The sequence below is a fragment of the Lagenorhynchus albirostris genome, chromosome 9 (genome assembly GCF_949774975.1).
Source record: "Lagenorhynchus albirostris chromosome 9, mLagAlb1.1, whole genome shotgun sequence".
Lineage (NCBI taxonomy): Eukaryota > Metazoa > Chordata > Mammalia > Artiodactyla > Delphinidae > Lagenorhynchus > Lagenorhynchus albirostris.
Window position 1 is genome coordinate 43,048,345 of NC_083103.1, and position 26,423 is coordinate 43,074,767.

Here is a 26,423-nt window from a genome sequence, read left to right on the forward strand (position 1 = left end):
ATGAAAAAATATGCATTGATGTGGATGGTAATTACAAAAAATGAAAACAGCCAGATGAGAGTGGTAATACAGGTGATTATTTTACTCCTACACATTTCCCCATAAGAAATGAAAGTGAATGCAAACCCAAAACAAATCATTCAAAGCCACTGAAGACAATGGTTCTGAAGTGGCTTTAAAAAACTCCATTCTTAAGGCAGGCAAAATGGTTTGGGGGTGGGGAAGATGGGATGAAGAATGTTTCAGATCAAGGAAATATCTTCCAGAAATGGTTCTAGAAAGGTGGGAATATTGTGGCCCATTTAAATGAGGCCAGTGTATGGATGACGAAGAGAGGTGAGAAAGCATGAAGTATATGTGTGGCTGGAGAGGTAAGTGGGAGACCAATCAGATGTTATGGGTTGATATGCGACCCCCAGCCTCAAATTCATATGTTGAAGTCCTAACCTCCAGTCCCTCTGAATGTGACCTTATTTGTAAAATCATTGCGGACGTGATTAGTTAAGATGAGGTCATATTGGAGTAGGGTGAGCCCCTAATCCAATATGACAAGTGTCCTTATAAAAAAGGGAAAATTTGGACACAGAGACATGCATAGAAGGAAGATGATGTGAAGAAATACAGCAAGAAATTAGCCCTCTGAGAGCTAAGGAGAGAGGCCTGTAACAGATCCTTCCCTTGCAGCCCTCAGAAGGAAGCAACCTACCAACACCTTCATCTCATAATTGTGGCTTCCAGGACTCTGTGCAAATAAATTTCTGTTATCTAAAAACAAACAAAATAAAACAATTCCGTTCTTCCTATTTCCCAAACTGGGTTCCACGATAAATGAAAAGGTGTTTTGAAACAAGGTCTTATTGTATAGCACAGGGAACTATATTCAATATCCTGTGATAAACCATAATGGAAAAGAATTTTTAAAAGAATGTGTATATATGTATAACTGAGTCACTTTGCTGTACAGCAGAAATTAACACATTAGATGGTAAATCAACTATACTTCAATTAAAAAAAAGAAAGATAAAAGGGGTTTTGTTTTGGAGTGGTATATAGAGATGGTCTGTACTCAAGGGAGTGGGAAACAGGATCAAACAAAATTAAGCAGAGGTCACCATCAGAGGACTTTAATGCTTATTACTATTATGGACTTCCAGAATGCAGATACATTTCCCCAACTAGTGATCAGCCCCTTTTCCCCTCCCCCGCTGAACACTATTAGCATTCCTGGGACACAGGGCAGCATCTAGGGCCCAGAGCCGTGGCCTCCCCTCCTCCCGCCCTCAGGTGTCTCCTCTGCTCCACAGAGGATGCCCTGTTCCCAGCGTGCTGCTAGAGGCAGCTTTTCACGCTGTGCAAGCAAAGGTGTCATTGTGCTGAAGGAGGTGCTTGGCGTCTTGCCTCCAACTGGCAGGTGTTAGGAACCTGCTGAAGAGATTGCCATTGGCAGCTGCTGGGTCTCTAACTTGGAAAGCTGAAGATTCCCTTTTCTTTCCCAAGTCTGAAAGGTGTTTTTTTTTGGTGGTGGTGGTGGGGAAGATGTCCATTTTAAGCTGTATACATCAGATGCAATAAGATCTAATACTCAACCCCTTAATGCTTAAAGGCAGGAAACACAATCTCAGTCATTTCATTAATCTAAATTCATACTTTTATCTATTACAAGGAACAAAACAACTTTGGGCTCCCGATGGGAAACAGGTTGTTGCTACTGGATTCACCCAAATCTGCTGATTCCATGTTGACTCTGATATGGACTCAATTAAGTCCATATTAGCCAGGCCCTTGAGGCAGCAAAAGAATGAACGGTTTATACTTTCTGAGATCCTTGAGCTATACTAGCACGAAAACCTGAATTTTAAAATCCTATTCCATTGCCTATGCTCTTAGCCATATCTTTGCTCCCTCTGGGCAGTAAGGGGGTGAGAGGAAGGGCGTGGGCACTGGAACAGACCCAAGTCCTTGCTCCCCGCTTCTCAGCTGCCTGAACTGGGCATCTCCACTTCCCAGAGCTTCAACAAGCTGGAGACAGGAGCTTTTTCAAAAGGTTGTGCTGAGACTCAGAAGTAGCTCAATGAATAGGAGCTTCCTTCTCCACCAATCTCACATGAGGTTCCTACAGACAGCCTTTTACGGAAAAGGCTCACTAGATTTTGACATTTTGCTGTTTTTCTCAGCTTTCCTTAGATGTGGATGATGAGCTTCCTTTCTAAGGAAAGGCATATCTCGCTCAGAGATAAATGAGTTTGCACCCATCCGGGGCCTCCCAGCTTATGATGCAGCTTCCTGGGGAAACTCCACGGTAGGAACCACAGGTGTCATGTAACAGTCCCATTTCCTTTGCAAAACTCACTGTCTACATTCCACTTGATGCTCCTGGGAGGAAGTTTCAGGGTTTCATTGATCTTCTCCAGGACAGTCTGCAGCTTTTGCTTCTGGGCAATCTCTGACTGGGTGACCTCAGCGACGTTCAGCTTCTCACTCTCAAGTTTCTCTAGGGTGACAAGGGAAAAGAGAACAGCTGTTACCTTTGCCACACTAACCCACGCACTCACACATTCACTCACTCACTCACCATACTGAGCACCTAGTAGGTGAGGGACGCTGCTCTCCCCTCCACGTCTGGTGGTGGCACTGGTGGTGCCAGTATGTACTGTGAAAACCTTGTGATTGGGTCTTGAAGCCCCAAATTATAAGACCCCAGGATCATAGAAGGAGGGCATTTAACCCAGCTTGTCATATTTGAGCTCTTTTTCCTCATTCTGAGGTTTTCCCTCTTCTTTTCACCTCTGTCTTCTCCAGAGACATTCCTGTGCCCTGACTGGAACACCTTCGTGCTTGCCTGGGCAGCGGTCAAGTCCTTATCCAAGGTGTTTTGAACACTCCTGTAGTACAATATGTGTCCTGTTGAATCATATTTATGTCTTAAGAACCTTCTTTCCTCTTAAACCCACCTGGAAGGTAACTAATTTGATGAGTCCTACTTCACTAGTTCTAATGTACACACTTTTCACATTTTAACATCCCTGAAATCAGGCTGTGTCTTAAAATTGATGGCATCCTACAACTACCAACAGCCAGGTGGAAGGTATAAGAGTTATCACTGCTTCCATGTGTGTGAACTTGGTCATAGCTCTTCATAGTGTTGTCACTTCCATGTCTCAAAAAGCCTACAAGATGCTGTACGGCAGAAATTAACACAACATTGTAAATAAACTATACTTCAATAAAATAAATTTAAAAAGAACCTACAAGAGCAATTTCAAAAAGTAGAACATAAAAATTCTAAGCAATAAGAAAACATTGGGTTATAGTTTAATTGAAGTACTTTTTTCTCTTTGAGTGGTACTTATACTGGTATGTTTTAAAATCAATGGTTCTGGATTGGTTCAAGATGGCAGAGAAGAAGGACATGCACTCACTCCTTCTTGAGAGAGCACTGCAATCATAACTAACTGCTGAACAATCATTGACAGGAAGACACTGGACCTCACCAAAAAAATACCCCACATCCAAAGACAAAGGAGAAGCCACAATGAGATGGTAGGAGGGGTGCAATCACAATAAAATCAAATCTCATAACCGCTGGGTGGGTGACTCATAAACTGGAGAACAATTTATACCACAGAAGTCCACCCACTGCAGTGAAGGTTCTGAGCCCGATGGCAGGCTTCCCAACCTGGGGGTCCGGCAACGGGAGGAGGCATTCCCAGAGAATCAGACTTTGAAGGCTAGTGGGATTTGATTGCAGGACTTTGACAAGACTGGGGGAAACAGAGACTCCACTCTTGGAGGGCACACACAAAGTAGTGTGTGCATCGGGACCCAGGTGAAGGAGCAGTGACCCCATAGGAGACTGAACCGGACCTACCTGCTAGTGTTGGAGGGTCTCCTGCAGAGGTGGGGGGTGGCTGTGGCTCACCGTGAGGACAAGGACACTGGAAGCAGAAGTTCTGGGAAGTACTCCTTGGTGTGAGCCCTCCCAGAGTCTGCCATTTGCTCCACCAAAGAGCCTGTAGCCTCCAGTGCTGGATTGCCTCAGGCCAAACAACCAACAGGGAGGGAACTCAGCCCCACCCATCAGCAGAAAAGCAGATTAAAGTTTTACTGAGCTCTGCCCACCAGAGGAACACCCAGCTCTACCCACCACCAGTCCCTTCCATCAGGAAGCTTGCACAAGCCTCTTAGATAGCCTCATGAGCAGAGGGCACACAGCAGAAGCAAGAAGAACTACAATCCTGCAGCCTGTGGAACAAAAACCACATTCACAGAAAGACAGACAAAATGAAAAGGCAGAGGACTATGTACCAGATGAAGGAACAAGATAAAACCCCATAAAAACAACTAAATGAAGTGGTGATAGGCAACCTTTCAAAAAAAGAATTCAGAATAATGTTAGTGAAGATGATCCAGGACCTTGGAAACAGAATGGAGGCAAAGATCGAGAAGATGCAAGAAATGTTTAACAAAGACCTGGAAGAATTAAAGAACAAACACCTAGAATAATTAAAGAACAAACAAACAGAGATGAACAATATAATAACTGCAATGAAAAATACACTAGAAGGAATCAATAGCTACCAATAGCAGAATAAATGAGGCAGAAGAATGGGTAAGTGACCTGGAAGACAGAATGGTGGAATTCACTGCCATGGAAAAGAATAAAGGAAAGAGAGTGAAAAGGAATGAGGACAGTCTAAGAGACCTCTGGGACAACATTAAATGCACCAACATTCACATTATAGGGGTGTCAGAAGGAGAAGAGAGAGAGAAAGGACCCGAGAAAATATTTGAAGAGATTATAGTCGAAAATTTCCCTAACATGGGAAAGGAAACAGCCACTCAAGTGCAAGAAGCGCAGAGAACCAGGGAGGATAAACCCAAGGAGAAACACGCCAAGACACATAGTAATCAAACTAGCAAAAATTAAAGACAAATTATTAAAAGTAACAAGGGAAAAATGACAAATAACATAGAAGGGAACTTCCATAAGGTTAACAGCTGATTTCTTAGCAGAAATTCTACAAGCCAGAAGGGAGAGGCACGATATATTTAAAGTGATGAAAGGGAAGAACCTACAACCAAGATTACTCACCCCGGTAAGGATCTCATTCAGATTCGAAAGAGAAATCAAAAGCTTTACAGATAAGCAAAAGCTAAAAGAATTCAGCACCACCAAACCAGATCTAAAACAAATGCTAAAGAACCTTCTCTAAGTGGGAAACACAAGAGAAGAAAAAGACCTATAAAAACCCAAAACAATTAAGAAAATGGTAATAGGAACATACATATCGATAATTACATTAAATGTGAATGGATTAAATGCTCCAACCAAAAGACACAGGCTTGCTGAATGGATACAAAAACAGGACCTGTATATATGCTGTCTACAAGAGACCCACTTCAGACCCAGGGATGCACACAGGCTGAAAGTGAGGGGATGGAAAAAGATATTCCATGCAAATGGAAATCAAAAGAAAGCTGGAGTAGCAATACTCATATCAGATAAAATAGACTTTAAAATAAGGAATGTTACAAGAGACAAGGAAGGACACTACGTAATGATCAATCCAAGAAGAAGATAAAACAATTATAAATATATATGTACCCAACACAGGAGCACCTCAATACATAAGGCAAATGCTAACAGCCATAAAAGAGGAAATTGACAGGACCACAATAATAGTGGGGGACTTTAACTTCACTTACACCAATGGACAGATCACCCAGACAGAAAATTAATAATGAAACACAAGCTTTAAATGACACAATAGACCAGATAGATTTAATTGATATTTATAGGACATTCCATCTGAAAACAACAGATTACACTTTCCTCTCAAGTGTACATGAAACATTCTCAAGGATAGGTCACATCTTGGGTCACAAATCAGGCCTCAGTAAATTTAAGAAAACTGAAATCATATGAAGTATCTTTTCCGACCACAACACGATGAGATTAGAAATAAATTACAGTGAAAAAACCGTAAAAAACCACAAAATCATGGAGGCTAAACAATATGTTACTAAATAACCAAGGGATCACTGGAGGAATCAAAGAGGAAATCAAAAAATACCTAGAGACAAATGACAATGAAACACGATGATCCAAAACCTAAGGGATACAGCAAAAGCAGTTCTAAGAGGGAAGTTTATAGCAATGCAATCCTACCTCCAGAAACTAGAAAAATTTCAAATAAACAATCTAACCTTACACCTAAAGGAACTAGAGAAAAAAGAACAAACAAAACCCAAAGTTAGTAGAAGGAAAGAAATCATAAAGATCAGAGCAGAAATAAATGAAATGGAAACAAAACAGTTGCAAAGATCAATAAAACAAAAAGATGGTTCTTTGAGAAGATAAACAAAATTTATAAACCATTAGCTAGACTCATCAAGAAAAAGAGGGAGAGGACTCAAATCAATAAAATTAGAAATGAAAAAGGAGAAGTTACAACACGCACTGGAGAAATACAAAACATCCTAAGAGACTACTACAAGCAACTCTATGCCAATAAAATGGACAACCTGGAAGAAATGGACAAATTCTTAGAAATGTATAACCTTCCAAGACTGAACCAGGAAGAAACAGAAAATATGAACTGACCAATCACAAGTAATGAAATTGAAACTGTGATTTAAAATCTTCCAACAAACAAAAGTCCAGGACCAGATGGCTTCACAGGTGAATTCTATCAAACATTTAGAGAAGAGCTAACACCCATCCTTCTCAAACTCTTCCAAAAAATTGCAGAGGAAGGAACACTCCCAAGCTCATTCTTTGAGGCCACCAACACCCTGGTACCAAAACGAGACAAAGATACTACAAAAGAAGAAAATTACCAACCAATATCACTGATGAATATAGATGCAAGAATCCTCAACAAAATACCAGCAAACAGAATCCAACAGCACATTAAAAGGATCATCCCCCATGATCAAGTGGGATTTATCCCAGGGAGGCAAGGATTCTTCAATATATGCAAATCAATCAATGTGATACACCATATGAAGAAATTGAAGAATAAAAACCATATGATCACCTCAAAAGCAAAAGTATTTCTGCATCTCTGTGCCCATTTTTCTCCAGAAAGTGGGCATAGAGGGAACCTACCTCAACATAATAAAGTCCATATATGACAAACCCACAGCAAACATCATTCTCAACTGTGAAAAACTGAAAGAATTTCAGGAACAAGACAGGAACAAGAGAAGGATGTCTACTCTAGCCACTATTTTTCAACATAGTTTTGGAAGTCCTAGCCACGGCAGTCAGAGAAGAAAAAGAAATAAAAGGAATACAAATTGGAAAAGAAGAAGTAAAACTGTCACTGTTTGCAGATGACATGACACTATACATAGAGAATCCTAAAGATGCCACAAGAAAGCTACTAGAGCTAATCAATAAATCTGGTACAGTTGCAGGATACGAAATTAATGCACAGAAATCTCTTGCATTCTTATACACTAACAAGAAAATATCAGAAAGAGAAATTAAGGAAACACTCCCATTCACCACTGCAACAAAAACAACAAAATACCTAGGAATAAACCTACCTTACGAGGTAAAAGACCTGTATGCAGAAAACTATAAGACACTGATGAAAGAAATCAAAGATGACACAAACAGATGGAGAGATATACCATGTTCTTGGATTGGAGGAATCAATATTGTGAAAATAACTACACTACCCAAAGGAATCTACAGATTCAATGCAATCTCTATCAAATTACCAATGGCATTTTTTACAGAACTAGAACAAAAAATCTTAAAATTTGTATGGAGACACAAAAGACCCCCAATAGCCAAAGCGGTCTTGAGGGAAAAAAAGGAGCTGGAGAAAGCAGACTTCCTGACTTCAGGCTATACTACAAAGCTACAATAATCAAGACAACATGGTACTGGCACAAAAACAGAAATATAGATCAATGGAACAGGATAGAAAGCCCAGAGATAAACCCACGCACCTACGGTCAACTAATCTATGACAAAGGAGGCAAAGATATACAATGGAGAAAAGAAATCTCTTCAATAAGTGGTGCTGGGAAAACTGGACAGCTACATGTAAAAGAATGAAATTAGAACACTTCCTAACACCATATACAAAAATAAACTCGAAATGGATTAAAGACCCAAATGTAAGAGAGGACACTATAAAACCCTTAGAGGAAAACATAGGAAGAACACTCTTTGACATAAATTACAGCAAGATCTTTTTTGATCCACCTCCTAGAGAAATGGAAATAAAAATAAACAAATGGGACCTAATCAAACTTAAAAGTTTTTACACAGCAAAGGAAACTACAAACAAGACGAAAAGACAACCCTCAGAATGGGAGAAAATTTTTGCAAATGAACCAATGGACAAAGGATTAATCTCCAAAATATATAAACAGCTCATGCAGCTCAATATTAAAAAAACAAACAACCCAATCAATAAATGGGCAGAAGACCTAAGTATACATTTCTCCAGGAAGACATACAGATGGCCAAGAGGCACATGAAAAGCTGTTCAACATCACTAATTATCAGAGAAATGCAAATGAAAACTACAATGAGGTATCACCTCACACCGGTTAGAATGGACATCATCAGAAAATCTACAAATGACAAATGCTGGAGAGGGTGTGGAGAAAAGGGAACCCTCTTGCACTGTTGGTGGGAATGTAAACTGATACAGCCACTATGGAGAACAGTGTGGAGGTGCTTTAAAAAACTAAAAATAGAATTACCATATGATGCAGCAATCCCACTACTGGGCATATACCCAGAGAAAACCATAATTCAAAAAGACACATGCACCCCAATGTTCATTGCAGCACTCTTTACAATAGCCAGGTCATGAAAGTAACCTAAATGCCCATCAACAGACAAATGGATAAAAAAGATGTGGTACATATATACAATGGAATATTACTCAGCCATAAAAAGGAACGAAATTGTGTCATTTGTAGAGACGTGGATTCACCTAGAGACTGTCATACAGTGTAAGTCAGAAAGAGAAAAACAAATATCGTCTATTAACGCATATATATGGAATATAGAAACATGGTACAGATGAAGTAGTTTTCAAGACAGAAATAGAGACACAGATGTAGAGAAAAAACGTATGGACACCAAGGGGGGAAAGCGGGGGTGGGGGTGATGGTGGTGCGATGAACTGGGAGATTGGGATTGACATATATACACTAACATGTATAAAATAGATAACTAATAAGAACCTGCTGTTTAAAAAAAATTCAATAAAAATCAATGCTTCTTGTGTGCAATGACATAAAAATTATTATATCAAAAGGCAAAAAAAGTCTAATCATGTTCTTAGTATAAATTTATATTTTTATCTTAAAGAACAAGTCTGGATTCCCTAATGAGAAATATGTTGTCTGCTATTGGATTCACCTAATCCACTCTCCACAACTCATTCGAGGATTGATAGAACTGACTCTCTGAAACATGTTTAGAATGTCTTTTCTCCTCATTTTTAAGGGCTGACATACAAACTAATTAAACTTCAACATACATCAATGGTTCCCCTATAGTTTACATTATCTTATTTTTCAGTAGTTTTAGCTTATCCAAGTCAAATGTCCCTTGAGTAATTCTTTGAAGATAAGATCACCCACTGGAAAATTTCTGTAGGTTCTGTGGATTTAAGAATTCTTCTCAGTAGTCTTGATAGGATGATCTCAAGCTATTCTACCTGTGATGGCCTGAAATGTTATCTTTCTCTTTTCTTTAGTTGCTTGATGCCATCATTCTTTATTTCTGAAGTTCAGGGATTTAACAAGCATATATCTAAATGTCTTTCTCTTGAATGTTAAACCTTTGAAAGAAACTGTGTGCCTTTTCCATTTTCAGGACATGAATTATTACCTTGTATCCTCTCCTATTGAAGAAATGACAAGTTTTCATATTACACTGCAACTACCAGCGTTTAGTAGAGGTATGCTGGCCATTGGTAGAGGCTGCCCAAGGTACTCAGTTAAGAAAACTTCTGAAGCCTTATCTTGGCTCAGAGGGAAAGACTTCTGGGATATATTAGTGACAACTGTCTTGGGAGTGGGCTGGGTAAGTGGGGAGGGGAGGAGTGGAAGCAATGAGAACCACTTTTTTGCTAGACCTGCTGTATTATATCATTGCCTATGAATTTTCATATTTATAACCTCCTCTGACTTTGGACTACTTACAGTGAATAGGGTAGGTCTCTGAGTCTGTCTTCTACGTCAGTAACTTTTTCTTGCACTATTGTCCATTCTGTTCTTGTTTTTAAAAATTGGATTTTACACATTATCTACTGCAACACTCATGGTTTTTCTGTTTCCATCAATATTTTTAAGTAGTTTATTATACTAAAATTATAATTCATTTTTCCTAAAATTAAAAAAAATCTGTTTTTAGCATCTGACATTTCTTATTCAGGATAAGAGTTTCTGTGGTTTTGCTTTATTTATCTGCATTACTAATATTTTAGAAAATGTAATTCTGCTTTACATTTTCCACTTTAGTTATTATATTTGGATTTGTCTTCTTGCATTTAATTTTTGTTGTTGGGTACATTATTTTAGGCATTGATATTAGTATTAGGTGGATTTGAGTAAAAAGACTATCTCAAAGTAACACTTATTAACAGTTTTAAGTGTATCTCTTCATGTTCATAATACACACAAGAATAGAAAGAGTTCTCTCTCTCTCATTCTATTAGTAGAAATGAGATTACAGTGTGTATATTTTTCTGCTACTGTTTTTTTCCCATTTAAACATATATTGTATCTTTCCATGTCAAAATATATGGATATACCTCATTCTTTTCGTTGTCGTTGGTACTTTTGGACAAACTTTACCCATTTTATCCACCACTCCCCATCCTATAGCAACCACCAATCTGTTCTCTGTATCTATGAACTCATTTTTGGTTTGGTTTTGTTTAGCTTCAACATATAAGTGAGATCATAAGGTATTTGTTTTTCTCTGTCTGACTTATTTCACTTAGCATAATGCCCTCGAGTTCTATCGTGTTGTTGCAAATGGTAAGATTTCCTTCTTTTTATGGTTAAATAATATTCCATTGTGTGTTTTATATATATATATATATATATATATATATATATATATATATATATATATCTCACATTTTCTTTGTCCATTCATTCATTATGGACACTTAGGTTGCTTCCATATCTTGTCTACTGTAAAGCCAAGCCATTGGCTCATGATGCAATGAACATGCGAGTTTCAGTATCTTTTCAAGTTAGTGTTTTCATTTCCTTTGGATAAATACCTAGAAGTAGAATTGCTGGATCATATGGTAGTTCTATTTTTAATTTTTCGAGGAACCTCCGCACTGTCTTCCACAGTGGCTGAACAAATTTACATTCCCACCAACACAACTGTTCTCTTTTCTCCACATCCTTGCCAACACTTATTTCTTATCTTTTTGATAATAGCCATTCTAACAGATGTGAAGTGATACCTCATTGTGGTTTTGATTTCCATTGTCCTTATAATTAATTATGTTGAGCACCTTTTAACATACCGATTGGCCATCTGTAGGTCTTCTTTGGAAAAATGTCTATTCAGCTCCTCTGCACATTTTAAAATTGGATTGTTTGCTTTTTCGTTATTGAGTTGTATGAGATCTTTATATATTTTGGATATTAACCCCTTATCAGGTATATGATTTGTAACTATTTTCTAACATTCCACAGGTTGCCTTTTCATTTTGTTGATGTTTTCCTTTGTTGTGCAGAGCTTTTTAGCTTGATGTAGTCCCACTTATTTATTTTTGCTTTTGTTGCCTTGCTTCTGGTGTCAACTCCAAAGAATCATCACCAAGACCTATGTCAAGGAACTAACTGCCTATGTTTTCTTCCAGGAGTTTTATGGTTTCATGTCTTACATTCAAGTCTTAAATCTATTTTGAGTTAATTTTTGTGTATGGTGTAAGATAGTGGTCCAGTTTCATTCTTTTGCATGTGGCTGTCCAGTTTTCCCAGCACCGTTTGTTGAAGAGATTGTATATTCTCATCTCCTTGTTGTAAATTAATTGACCATTTATCCGTGAGTTTATTTCTGGGCTCTCTATTCTGTTCCATTGATCTATGTGTCTATTTTTAATGCCAAAACTATACTATTTTGATTACTATAGCTTTGTTATATAGTTTGAAATCAGAGAATGTGATTCTTCCAGCTTTGTTCTTCTTTCTCAAGATTGCTTTGCCTATATGGGGTCTTTTGTGGTTCCATGCAAATTTTAGGACTGTTTGTTCTATACCTGTGAAAAATGCCATTGGGATTTTGATAGGAATTGCATTGAATGTGTAGACTGCTTTGGGTAGAATGGATATTTTAAATAATATTTATTCTTCTAATCCATTAGTATGGAATATCTTTCCATCTATTTGTGTCTTCTTCAATTTCTTTCATCAGTATCTTATAGTTTTCAGGATACAGGTCTTTTACCTCCTTGGTTAAATTTATTCCTAGACATTTTATTCTTTTTTGATGTAATTTTACATGGGATTGTTTTCTTAATTTCTTTCTGATAGTTCGTTATTAGTGTATAGAAACAAAACAGATTTTTGTTTATTGATTTTGTATCCTGCAACTTCACTGAATTAATTTATTAGTTCTAACAGTTTGTTGGTGGAGCCTTTAGGGTTTTCTATATATTATATCATGTCATTTGCAAATAGTGACAGTTTTACATTTTCCTTTCTGATTTGGATGCCTTTTATTTGTTTTTCTTGCCTAATTGCTTGAACTAGGACTTCTAATACTATGTTGAATAAGTCTCTAGAGTAAGCATCCTTGTCTTGTTCCTGATCTTAGAGGAAAAGCTTTCAGCTTTTCACTACTGAGTATGATGTTAGCTGTGGATTTGTCAAATGTGGCCTTTATTATGTTGAGGTATGTTCCCTCTTTACCTACTTTGAGAGTTTTTATAATAAATGGAGGCTGAATTTTGTCAAATGCTTTTTTTTTACATCTATTAAGATATCTTATGATTTTTATCCTTCATTTTGTTATCGTGGTGTATGACATTGATTGATTTGTGGATGCTGAACCACTCTTGCATCCATAAGTACATCACACTTGACCATGTGTACGATCCTTTTAATGTATTGTAGAATTCAGTTTGCTAATATTTTAGCAAATTAAGGGTTCTTGCATCGATGTTCATCAAGGATATTGGCCTGTAATTTTCTTTGCTTATGATTTCCTTGTCTGGTTTTGGTATCAGAATAATTCTGGTCTCATAAAATAAGTTTGGAAGTGTTCCCTCCTCTTTTTTCAAAGGATTGGCATTAATTCTTCTTTAAATGTTTGGTAGCATTCACCAGTGAAGCCATCTGGTCCTGGGCTTTTGTTTGTTGGGGAGTTTTTTGATTACTGATTCAATCTTCCTACAAGTATTCAGTCTGTTCAGATTTTCTGTTTAATCATGATTCAATCTTGGTAGGTTGTAATTTTTAGTAATTTATCCATTTTTTTTCTAGGTTGTCTAGGTTTTTGGTGTATAATTACTCAAAATAGTCTCTTATGATCCTCTGCATTTCTGTGGTATCAGTTGTAATGTCTCCTCTTTCATTTCTGATTTTATTTGAGTTCTCCCTTTTTCTTGATGAGTCTAGCTAAAGGTTTGTCAATTTTGTTTATCTTTTACAAGAATCAACTATCAGTTTCATTGATGTTCTCTATTCACTTTTTAGTCTCAATATATGTCTCACTCAAACATATCGTGAGTATCTTTCTATGTCAATACATATTGATATAACTCAATCTTTTACAAAAAACTGCATTATATATTATAGAACTTATTCAACCATTCCCCTGTAGATATGCAGTCAGGTTATATTACACTTTTCCCCTATTTGTAATAAAGTTGCAGTAAACATCCTGTGTGTGTGTATTTATGTATGTATTACCAACTGATTATTACACGTTAAAAAAAAATGCTGCTGCCTTACAAATTTTCTTCTTAAATACAGTCATCTTACCAAATCCCCTTATTATTGTTTGAGTTTTTAACATTCTCTGGGTATGCAAGTAACATAAGATGCAGTTGTCTCTATTTTGTAACCTTATATCACTTATTTCGATTGTATGACATTTTAAGATGGAAGATTTGAGACCCTCTCCTGCTATTTCTACCCTTCACATATTTTTAAAATATTCAACCCTCAAAATTTAAGAGATCTACTCAAATATTCCCATAGTTAAATAATAATTTCATTCAGTGTTGCTAAGAATTTAAAGATAATTTCTTTTTTAAAGTCTCCTCAGTACAGTTTTCTTTTTTGACTTTTATTTTATTTAATTTTTATACAGCAGGTTCTTATTAGTTATCTATTTTATACATAATACTGTATATATGTCAATCCCAATCTCCCAATTCATCACACCACCACCACACACCCCCGTCACTTCCCCCCTTGGCATCCATACATTTGTTCTCTTCATCTGTATCTCAATTTCTGCCCTGCAAACCAGTTCATCTGTACAATTTTTCTAGGTTCCACATATATGCGTTAATAGACAATATTTGTTTTTCTCTTTCTGACTTACTTCACTCTGTATGACAGTCTCTAGATCCACCCACGTCTCTACAAATGACCCAATTTCATTCCTTTTTATGGCTGAGTAATATTCCATTGTATATATGTACCACATCTTCTTTATCCATTTGGTATGTTGATGGGCTCTTAGGTTGCTTCCATGTCCTGGCTACTGTAAAGAGTGCTGCAATGAACATTGGGGTGCATGTGTCTTTTGAATTATGGTTTTCTCTGGGTATAAGCCCAGGAGTGGGATTCCTGGGTCATATGGTAATTCTATTTTTAGTTTTTTAAGGAACCTCCATACTGTTCTCCATAGTGGCTGTATCAATTTACATTCCCATCGACAGTGCAAGAGGGTTCCCTTTTCTCCACACCCTCTCCAGCATTGGTTGTTTGTAGATTTTCTGATGATGCCCATTCTAACTGGTGTGAGGTGATACCTCACTGTAGTTTTCATTTGCATTTCTCTAATAATTAGTGATGTTGAACATCTTTTCATGTGCTTCTTGGCCATCTGTATGTCTTCCTTGGAGAAATGTCTATTTAGGTCTTCTGCCCATTTTTGGATTAGGTTGTTTGTTTTTTAATATTGAACTGCATGAGCTGTTTATATATTCTGGAGATTGTTTGTCTGTTGATTCATTTGCAAAAATTTTCTCCCATTCTGAGGGTTGTCTTTTTGTCTTGTTTATAGTTTCCCTTGCTGTGCAAAACCTTTTAAGTTTCATTAGGTGCCATTTGTTTATTTTCGTTTTTATTTCCATTTCTCTAGGAGGTGGATCAAAAAAGATCTTGCTGTGATTTATGTCAAAGAGTGTTCTTCCTACGTTTTCCTCTAAGAGTTTTATAGTGTCTGGTCTTACATTTAGGTCTCTAATCCATTTTGAGTTTATGTTTGTGTATGGTGTTAGGGAGTGTTCTAATTTCATTCTTTTATATGTAGCTGTCCAGTTTTCCCAGCACCACTTATTGAAGAGACTGTCTTTTGTCCACTGTATATCTTTGCCTCCTTTGTCATAGATTAGTTGACCATAGGTGCGTGGGTTTATCTCTGGGCTTTCTATCCTGTTCCATTGATCTATATTTCTGTTTTTGTGCCAGTACCATATTGTCTTGATTACCGTAGCTTTGTAGTATAGTCTGAAGTCAGGGAGCCTCTTCCTCTAGCTCCATTTTGTTCCCTCAAGACCACTTTGGCTATTCGGAGTCTTTTGTGTCTCCATACAAATTTTAAGATTTTTTGTTCTAGTTCTGTAAAAAATGTCATTGGTAATTTGATAGAGATTGCATTGAATCTGTAGATTGCTTTGGGTAGTATAGTCATTTTCACAATATTGATTCTTCCAATCCAAGAAGATGGTATATCTCTCCAACTGTTTGTATCATCTTTGATTTCTTTCATCAGTGTCTTATAGTTTTCTGCATACAGGTCTTTTGTCTCCCTAGGTAGGTTTATTCCTAGGTATTTTGTTCTTTTTGTTGCAATGGTAAATGGGAGTGTTTCCTTAATTTCTCTTTCAGATTTTTCATCATTAGTGTATAGGAATGCAAGAGATTTCTGTGCATTAATTTTGTATCCTGCAACTTTACCAAATTCATTGATTAGCTCTAGTAGTTTCCTTGTGGAATCTTTAGGATTCTCTATGTATAGTATCATGTCATCTGCAAACAGTGACAGTTTTACTTCTTCTTTTCCAATTTCTATTCCTTTTATTTCTTTTTCTTCTCTGATTGCCGTGGCTAGGACTTCCAAAACTATGTTGAATAAAAGCAGTGAGAATGGACATCCTTGTCTTGTTCCTAATCTTAGAGGAAATGCTTTCAGTTTTTCACCACAGAGAAAGATGTTTACTGTGTGTTTGTTGTATATGGCCTCTATTATGTTGAGGTAGGTTTCCTCTTTACCTACTTTCTGGAGAGTTTTTTATCATAAGTGGGTGTTGAATTTTGTCAAAAGGTTTTTCTGCATCTATTGAGATGATCATATGGTTTTTATTCTTATGGTGTATCACATTGATTGATTTCAGTATATTGAAGAATCCTTGAATCCCTGGGATAAATCCCACTTGATCATGGTGTATGATCCTTTTAATGTACTGTTGATTCTGTCTGCTGGTATTCTGTTGAGGAGTTTTGCATCTATATTCATGAGTAATATTGGTCTGTAATTTTTTTTTATTGTAGTATCTTTGCCTGGTTTTGGTATCAGGGTGATGGTGGCCTCACAGAATGAGTTTGGGAGTGTTCCTTCCTCTGCTATATTTTTGAAGAGTTTGAGAAGAATGGGTGTTAGCTCTTCTCTAAATGTTTGATAGAATTCACCTGTGAAGCCATCTGGTCCTGGACTTTTGTTTGTTGGAAGATTTTTAATCACAGTTTCAATTTCATTACTTGTGATTGGTCAGTTCATATTTTCTGTTTCTTCCTGGTTCAGTCTTGGAAGGTTATACATTTCTAAGAATTTGTCCATTTCTTCCAGGTTGTCCATTTTATTGGCATAGAGTTGCTTGTAGTAGTCTCTTAGGATGTTTTGTATTTCTCCAGTGCGTGTTGTAACTTCTCCTTTTTCATTTCTAATTTTATTGATTTGAGTCCTCTCCCTCTTTTTCTTGATGAGTCTAGCTAATGGTTTATAAATTTTGTTTATCTTCTCAAAGAACCATCTTTTTGTTTTATTGATCTTTGCAACTGTTTTGTTTCCATTTCATTTATTTCTGCTCTGATCTTTATGATTTCTTTCCTTCTACTAACTTTGGGTTTTGTTTGTTCTTTTTTCTCTAGTTCCTTTAGGTGTAAAGTTAGATTGCTTATTTGACATGTTTGTTGTTTCTGGAGGTAGGACTGTATTGCTATAAACTTCCCTCTTAGAACTGCTTTTGCTGTATCCCTTAGGTTTTGGATCATCATGTTTCCATTGTCATTTGTCTCTAGGTATGTTTTGATTTCCTCAGTGATCTCTTGGTTATTTAGTAACGTATTGTTTAGCCACCATATGTTTGTGCTTTTTACTTTTCCCTGTAATTCATTTCTAATCTCATAGGGTTGTGTTCAGAACAGATGCTTGATATGATTTCAGTTTTCTTAAATTTACTGAGGCTTGATTTGGGATCCAAGATGTGATCTATCCTGGAGAATGTTCTGAGCACACTTTAGAAGAAAGTGTAATCTGCTGGTTTTGGATGGAATGTTCTGTAAATATCAATTAAGTCTATCTGGTCTATTGTGTCATTTAAAGCTTGTGTTTCCTTATTAATTTTCTGTTTGGATGATCTGTCCATTGGTGTAAGTGAGGTGTTAAAGTCCCCCACTATTATTATTTTACTGTCATTTCCTCTTTTATAGCTGTTAGCAGTCACCTTATGTATTGATGTGCTCCTACCTTGGGTGCATATATATTTATAATTGTTACATCTTCTTCTTGAATTGATCCTTTGATCATTATGTAGTGTCCTTCCTTGTCTCTTGTAATAGTCTTTATTTTAAAGTCTATTTTATCTGATATGAGTATTGCTACTCCAGCTTTCTTTTGATTTCCATTTGCATGGAATATCTTTTTCCATCCCCTCACTTTCAGTCTGTATGTGTTCCTAAGTCTGAAATGGGTCTCCTGTAGACAGCATATATATGGGTCTTGCTTTTGTATCCATTCAGCGAGCCTGTGTCTTTTGGTTGGAGCATTTAATCCATTCACATTTAAACTAGATATTGATATGTATGTTCCTATTACCATTTTCTTAATTGTTTTGTGTTTGTTTTTGTAGGTGCTTTTCTTCTTTTGTGTTTCCCACTTAGAGAAGTTCCTTTAGCATTTGTTTTAGATCTGGTTTGGTGGTGCTGAATTCTCTTAGCTTTTGCTTGTCTGTAAAGCTTTTGATTTCTCCATCGCATCTGAATGAGATCCTTGCCGGGTAGAGTAATCTTGGTTGTAGGTTCTTCCCTTTCATCACTTTAAATATATCATGCCTCTCCCTTCTGGCTTGTAGAGTTTCTGCTGAGAAATCAGCTGTTAACCTTATGGGAGTTCCCTTGTATGGTATTTGTTGTTTTTCCCTTGCTGCTTTCAATAATTTTTCTTTTTCTTTAATTTTTGCCAATTTGATTACTATGTGTCTCGATGTGTTTCTCCTTGGGTTTATCCTGCCTGGGACTCTCTGCACTTCCTGGACGTGGGTGGCTATTTCCTTTCCCAGGTTAGGGAAGTTTTTGACTATAATCTCTTCAAATATTTTCTCCGGTCCTTTCTCTCTCCCTTCTCCTTCTGGGACCCCTATAATGTGAATGTTTTTGCATTTAATGTTGTCCCAGGGGTCTCTTAGGCTCTCTTCATTTCTTTTCATTCTTTTTTCTTTATTCTGTTCCACAGCAGTGAATTCCACCATTCTGTGTTCCAGGTCACTTACCCGTTCTTCTGCCTCAGTTATTCTGCTATTGATTCCTTCTAGTGTATTTTTCATTTCAGTTATTGTATTGTTCATCTCTGTTTGTTTGTTCTTTAACTCTTCCAGGTGTTTGTTAAACACTTCTTGCATCTTCTCGATCTTTGCCTCCATTCTTTTTCTGAGGTCCTGCATCATCTTCACTATCATTATTCTGAATTCTTTTTTTGGAAGGTTGCCTATCTCCACTTCATTTAGTTGCTTTTCTGGGGTGTTATCTTGTTCCTTCATCTGGTACATAGCCCTCTGCCTTTTCATCTTGTCTATCTTTCTGTGAATGTGGTTTTTGTTCCACAGGCTGCAGGATTGTAGTTCTTCTTGCTTTTGAAAGAAGGTATTTTCAATTCAATGCATATGGAGTTTCTGCTAGTGATGGAGGGTCTCCTGCAGAGGTGGGGGACAGCTGTGGCTCACTGTGGGGACAAGGACACTGGCAGTAGAAGCTCTGGGAAGTACTCCATGGTGTGATCCCTCCCAGAGTCTGCCATTAGCCCCACCAAAGGGCCTGTAGTCTTCTCATTTTCTTTATTCAGCTAATTTCAGCTAGCTCTTTGAAAATTTTCTATTGATAATTTTTTTTATTCTTCCAGGAAATTGCTTCTCTCACGTTTTTATAGTTCTGCAAATTGTTCATCACTAGTTTAACTTGTTATAAAGTACTAGGCATGATTTTGAAATAGGATGCTATTTAGAAAATGTTCTGATAGGATTATTTTGTGAATCTTTCAGTTGTTTTTGAAGTTAGCATCCAAATATGCTTTTGAAACAATGAAACAGTATTCAAAAAGTTCTGAAGTATCAAGACAGGGCAGAATAAACTCAAGAATTCTGAATGATAGAAGGACTGAGACGTTCTAACAAACAGAGTTGCCATATATATCATACTATATTAATGTAACCACCCTTCAAAGAATTAGAATACATAAAATACTCCATCCAGTATGAGAAATTCTAAGTTATTATATTTTTGTTTCCAGAAACATGGAGATGGTCAGTTTAAAAAAAAATTTTTTTAATTGCATCATGGTCAAAGAATTTGGTCTGTATGATAACTTGAGACTTACTTTATGGACCTAAGCAAAATCTGTAAGTGTTCCATACAGTTGAAAAGAATGAGAATACTCCAGTTTGGGAGCGTTGCTGGTTAATTACATTGTCCGCATCTTCTCTAGTCTTATGAACTTTTTCCTTAATGTGTTTTTAAGAGAAATATGTAATGGCAGATTTGTCAACTTCTTGTAATTCTGACTGGCATTTTAAATTTTTATATATTTAATGCACAAAAGTGTGTTAGGTTGAAAATGTCAATATTTTCCTAGTAATTTTAGTCTCATTAATATGTAGAGACTCACTGTAGTGATGCTTTTTGCCTTAGTCTATTTCATTTGATATTAAAATAGTTACAGCAGCTTTCTTTTAATTAGTATTAGTCTAGTATATATGATTACTTCTATTCTTTTTCTTTCAACCCTTCTGTGTCTTCATGGTACTATCTCTAGTAAAGAGCACAGAGCAAGATTTTATTTTGTTATCTAATCTGATGATCTTTGTCTTTTAAATGGATAACGCAAGAGGGAAAAGACATGGGAACATATGTATATTTATAACTGATTCACTTTGTTATAAAGCAGAAACTAACACACCATTGTAATGCAGTTATACTCCAATAAAGATGTTAAAAAAAAAAAACCCGACACACACAAAAAGCCAATTTACATTGATTGCCTTTACAAATATACTTGGATTCACTTCTACCAACTTATTTTAAGCTTTCTACTTCTCTACTTTTCTGATTCTTTATGTTCTGCTTCCATCCTTGTTGCTTCTTAGATTAAGGTTTCTGTTCCCACTCATTTCATTTTCTCCCCATTAAAAGTAGGGAGGTTATACACTGCTTTATTATCTTATTGATTTCCCTAGAAAATTTATCATGTGTATTTAACTTAACAGAGTCCTATGTTAATTAGTCTCTTTATTCACATACTAAATAATACAAGAACCTCAGCACACTCTAACTCAAATCACTCTTCCTGAGTTAAGTACCTTAGTTGTCTGGAATTCTGATTCTATCTTCATTTTTTGTTGCATTTCAGATAATTTTTTTGGGGGGGGTTCACTTTCCTTCTTTGTGGAGAACACCCTTTAGAAACTCCTTTTAGTGAGGGTCTTTTGGTAGTAAACCCTCTCACTTCATGTTTGCTTAAAATGCCTTTTTTCCCCATTTTTAAAACAGGTTTTTTGGTTGTTTTTTTTTTTCCTGGATATAAACCTGTAAGTTAACAATATTTTTTCTGAAAAATATCATTCCAACAGCTTTGGGATTTGATTGTTCCTGAGGAAAGACAGCTTTCAGTCTATTGTTCCTTTATAGGTAATCTCTTTTTTTCTCTCTGCTTTTAATCTTTTCTTTGTCTTCAGTGTTCTTAGGTATCATTATGAAGTTTTCTTGTTAATTATCCTGTTTGGGATTCCTTGAGATTCCTGAATATAAGACTTCATATCTTTCACCAATTTTGAAAATTTTTAATTCATTATGTCTTTAAATATTGACTATACTCCATTCTCTTTCTTTTCTCCTGCTAGAATTCCAATTAGCCATATGTTGGATTTTCTTAATCTCTATGTCTTTTAATTCTCACTTTCCACTCCATTGTCTTTCTAATACTGCATTCTGGGTAATTTCTTCAATTCCATCTTCCAGCTCATCAATTCCTTCTTCAGCTGTGTCTAATCCATTGAGGTTTCTAATTTCATTATTCTATTTTTTCCCCATTTCTAGAAGTTCTATTTAGTTCTCTCATATCTGCCTGTCCAATTTTGATAGTTGCTTGTTCTTTTATCATCCTTTCTATAGCCTTAAAACTTTTATTTTGACATATTAAATATATTTTCTATTCCATAACTGATCAATTGCTAATATCCATAGCATTTGTGGGATGAATCTGCAGTTTATTGTTTTGGTTGATGCTGCCCATGGTGGCTTCCTTTCATGTGTTTGTTGATTTCTGATTTTGAGCTCATTTGTCTTGGAATTTTATCTCTGGGAATTTTTTGTGGCCTGGGTTTAAAGTTCATTCCTTTCAAGAGGCATGTGTTCCCTTCTGCCTTGGGGAACACTAATAACTTGGAACAACTTTTAACTATATTTTCAGCTTGGGGCATTTAAAGCCACATAAGTGCTGTGAATCCTAGTCCTAAAATCTGTGTGAGTACAGACATTTGATGATAAGGAATTATCAGTGCAGACTTCTTCTTTGTCTTGTCCCTTTCATATCCAAGGCTGAGATAGACATTTATCCTTACTGCCCCTCTCTGTGGGACAAGATTGTTTTAGTTTACCCACTGAAAGTGTTACCCTTCAGAGACACTGGCTCTATACAGGGGTCTCTGATTCAATTCCCCTTCCTTTCAGACTTCAGGCTTTGTGTCTTGGCCCTGTAAGTGTGAACCATTAAACCTCAGGCTAATTAGGCCATTAGAAATTAACACTTATTTTACTGGATTTACACTTCTTTGTTGTTTTTGGCATCAGTAGGATTTCCTTCCCTTACAGCTTACCCATGCAATACAAAAATATATTTTTTCAGGCTTATCCAGATTTTTAAACTATGCAGACCAAGAGGATTTGCTTGAACATTTAGTCAGCCATAATGCTCAACCTGAAAATCTATTTCCTTATCTTACGACATTAGCTTGTATATCCAAAACACTTATAATTGTGATGATAGCCATCATCTCTGATTTGTTCCTAATACCATGTCTTTGATATTTCACTATGTAATGTGTTCACTGTTAGGTTTTGTATAAATTGTCTTTATCTTATTTAGGTGGTTTCCTTTTCTTCCTATTTTACTTGGGATAGCTGTTGAAATGTATGAAGTATTATTTGACATCCACCGATAGATTCAGTTTTGCTACTGAAATTTACATATGTACTCTACCATTTTTTTTATAAAATTGAGAATATACAAACATGGAAAAAGTTCAAGCTGTGAGAATTAAGTCCCCTCTTCCCATTGCAGTCCCAAGTTCCCTAGTTCCACACCATAGAGAGTTTATTGTGACTTACCAGAGATATTCTTTATATACTCAATTGTTAGATGTGTCTCTTAATGCACACGCACAGTGACATATATATACACACAGTACTGTACCATACTTTACTTAGTAACACACTCTAGAGCTTCTCTACTACTTATAAATAAAAGAATAAGAATAAAAAGAATTTCATCCAGCTTTTGAGTTTTTCAGAGACCAGAAAATGTCTCGTCCAGCTTAAGAATACCAGTATACATTATCTTCAATTATCTTAGAAACAGTGACTATCATAGCAGTACCTAGGGCAGTGCTGTCCAAAACAACTTTCTGCTATGATGGAAATGCTCATTTCTGCACTATTCAATATGGTGGCCACTAGACACATTTGGCTAGGGAGCATTTGAAATGTAGCTGGTGTGACTAAGTAAAGGAATTTTTAATTTTAATTACTTTTAATGGCTACATGTGGTTAGTGAGTGCTGTACTGAACCACTCAGCTGTACAGTTGCTCAGGCCATCTTCCTGGTTTTACAGAAGAGTGACCTGAGCTGCAGAGAAATGTTTTAGTGGCAGAACCAGGATTGGAACTCAGATCTCCTATCTTTCTCTTCATTCCTCTTTCAATTTTAGCATAGCTGCTACTTCAGCCTAAGTACTTTTTTGGGTGTAGGGAAGCAACTCTCAAAACCAATATGACCAAACCCTTCAAGATGCTGCTCTTCCAGGGACTCATGGAATCATCCCTGTTTAACATCCATCACTTAGGGTCAGCCTGGTTTACTTCAGCTGCTCATTCCCTACATTACTAGGTTCTCTTAAAGCTTCTCCCCATCTATACTGCCACTCCTCTAGTTCGACACCCTTATTATCTTATAAAAGGATGCTTTGCTGGAGTTTCCTCTACTGCCTCTGAGCAACCCTCCTGCTGCTCCTATTTCTGATCATGGTGTTTTGCTCACAAGCCATCAGCAGTTACCACTGGGCACTGCATATAGTCTAAAATTTTTACTGCAAGGTCCTCTATAATGTAAGCTCATCTTATTTCTTTAAACAAATTTCTTGTTTTAGAATGGTTTTTAGATTTATAGAAAAGCTGAAATGGCAGTTCAGATAGTTCCTACATATCCTAAATCCAGGTTCACCTATTGTTAACCTCTTACATTACTACAGTACATCTGTCACAACTAATGAACTGACATTAGTACATGACTATTAACTAAACTCCATATTTATTTGGGTTTCACTAGTTTTTCCTTAACATCCTTTTTCCGTTCACACCTATTCATCATTACCTGCCTCATGTCCTCTGTTCTAGGATCATTTTTTCAGAGATGTCTGGTTTTTCAAGACCTTGACAGTTTTGAAGAGTACTGGGTTTTTCCTATATTTTTCTCATGGTTAGACTGGGGATTTTGGAGAGAAAGACCACAGAGGTGAAGTGCCCTTTTCATTGCATCCTATCAAGGGCACATGCTATCAACGTGACTTATCAACGGTGATGCTAACTTTGATTTGGCCAAAGTAGTGTCTGTACGAGGTTCCTCCACTCCATACACTAATCATTGGAAGCCAGTCACTAGATCCAGTCCACATCAGGGATGGGGAGTTAACTTCTACTTCCTTGAAGGAGTTATAAATCAATAACTTATTTGAAATTACTCTGTAAAGAAGATTTGTCTCTTCTCCCTCATTTATTTATTCAGCTATTTATTGATAACAATATGGACTTAAGGATATTTATTTTAGACTTTGGGTTATAATCCAACATTATTGTTACTCATCTTCTGGCTCAAATTTCCACCTCTAGCCATTGGGAGCTCTCTCAGATGGGCCCTGAACACTTTCAACATGCTGCCCCGCAGATATACTTTCTTCCCCTAGTGCCTCTTTTTGGCACTGCAAGATGCTCCAGGCTCATCTGTATGCCCTGGTTTCTATTACTGGAGACTGGAGTTAGAAACCAAGGTCTGGGTGCTGGTTCCCATCTTCTTTGTTAGCCCCACTCCCCACTCAACCAATGCTGATGGTCACCTACCCATGTGCTCCTGTCTCTATAACACTCTCCACTCACACCGAAATCCACAGGTGCTTACCAGCAACATTTTTTACTAGAATGTTCTTCTCCTCCTTCATCTGGCTGAAATTCTGCTCCTTCCAGAAGGCCTGATTCAAAATGCCGCCTCTTTCATGATGCCTTTCCAAATCTTCAACTTGACAGCCCACAGCCCTTCATAGTACAGGTTGTGAGTTACCTAAAGGCGGCGCTGTGATGTATTTACGTCCGTATCCCTAAACTCAGCAGTAGGACATAGCAAATTAAATGGCTATTGCTTGACGAATATTAATTGATTAGATTAAGGTCAGTGTAAGATGTACTCTTTAGGGTCTACCAGCGAAAAAGAAACACACACACATACCCAACACAAAACAAAAAACCCTCCTGCAGAACCTTTATGTCCAAGGGACCCTTCCTAGTCTCATGCCCGAAGAAGACACCCTGTTTCAGTCATATGTTATTGCAAAAACCAGAAGGGAGAGCCTTATGACTTCCATCCCTCAGAAAAGGCCTTTTCTGTTCCCAGTTACACACACATGTTCAAAGATTAGGATCAGGGGAATCTAACATGCCATAAGGCAAATTGCAGAGCTGTCCCAAGTCAGGAAACCTCAATAGGAAACAGGCAGCAGCCCATGGTCAAATGAAATGATGACCCGGGATAGGCATTTCCCTAGAATCCCCTGCCTCCTGCCTTTCTCACTTAGTCACATCTACCGCCTAGGGGATGTGATGTTGGCGATGCAAATACAGCAAGGTGACCATGGATGCACCTGTAAGCTGAGACGCTGGGAAATGTGTCCCAACTTCGAACCATTCTGGGACTTTTACCCCACTTATTGGTGCACTGGGCTAAAAGAATACCCGGGGGAAGTGAGGATATTGCATCTATCAGTCGCCCTGAGAAGAGGCTAATCCTGGGATAAAAGATGAGATGAATTTCTGTCAGGGGCTAGGGAGAAACTTCCTCTTCATTCTTGGGGGTGGGGAGTTTGTGTTCTGAGGTGTGGAAAGGGCTGGAACCATTGTCATGAGAGGATGGGGGTGGGCACCATAAAGAGGCAGGCCAAAGTGGCCAGCATCTGACTTTTCCCAGGCGGTGACACCAATGGTACAGAGAAATGGCCAGTGTTGGGAGGAGCAGTCCTTAAAGTAGGAGTTGCACCCTCTGGTCTTCCTGGATGACGCTGACGCCCCTTCCCTGAGCTCCCAGCATTCACCTGCCACGGCAGACAGCTATCTCCGGCCCTGAAGCGCTCGCCTTCTCTAGCAGGAGTACAGTCCAGGGGTTCTTAATTCCTACACAACCCTCAAGCACACAGTGATGGGAGCCATAG

At 37.3% G+C, this 26,423-nt stretch overlaps 1 protein-coding gene across 1 annotated transcript in view; it reads right to left on the bottom strand.

Annotated features, from left to right (window-relative positions):
• Window positions 1-26,423, bottom strand: part of PARVA (parvin alpha) — a 180,654-nt gene that overhangs the window by 44,513 nt on the left and 109,718 nt on the right. The window contains exon 6 of the mRNA XM_060159644.1: window positions 2,351-2,491. Coding sequence (XP_060015627.1) covers window positions 2,351-2,491 — 141 coding nt within the window. The remainder of the gene's footprint in view (window positions 1-2,350; window positions 2,492-26,423) is intronic.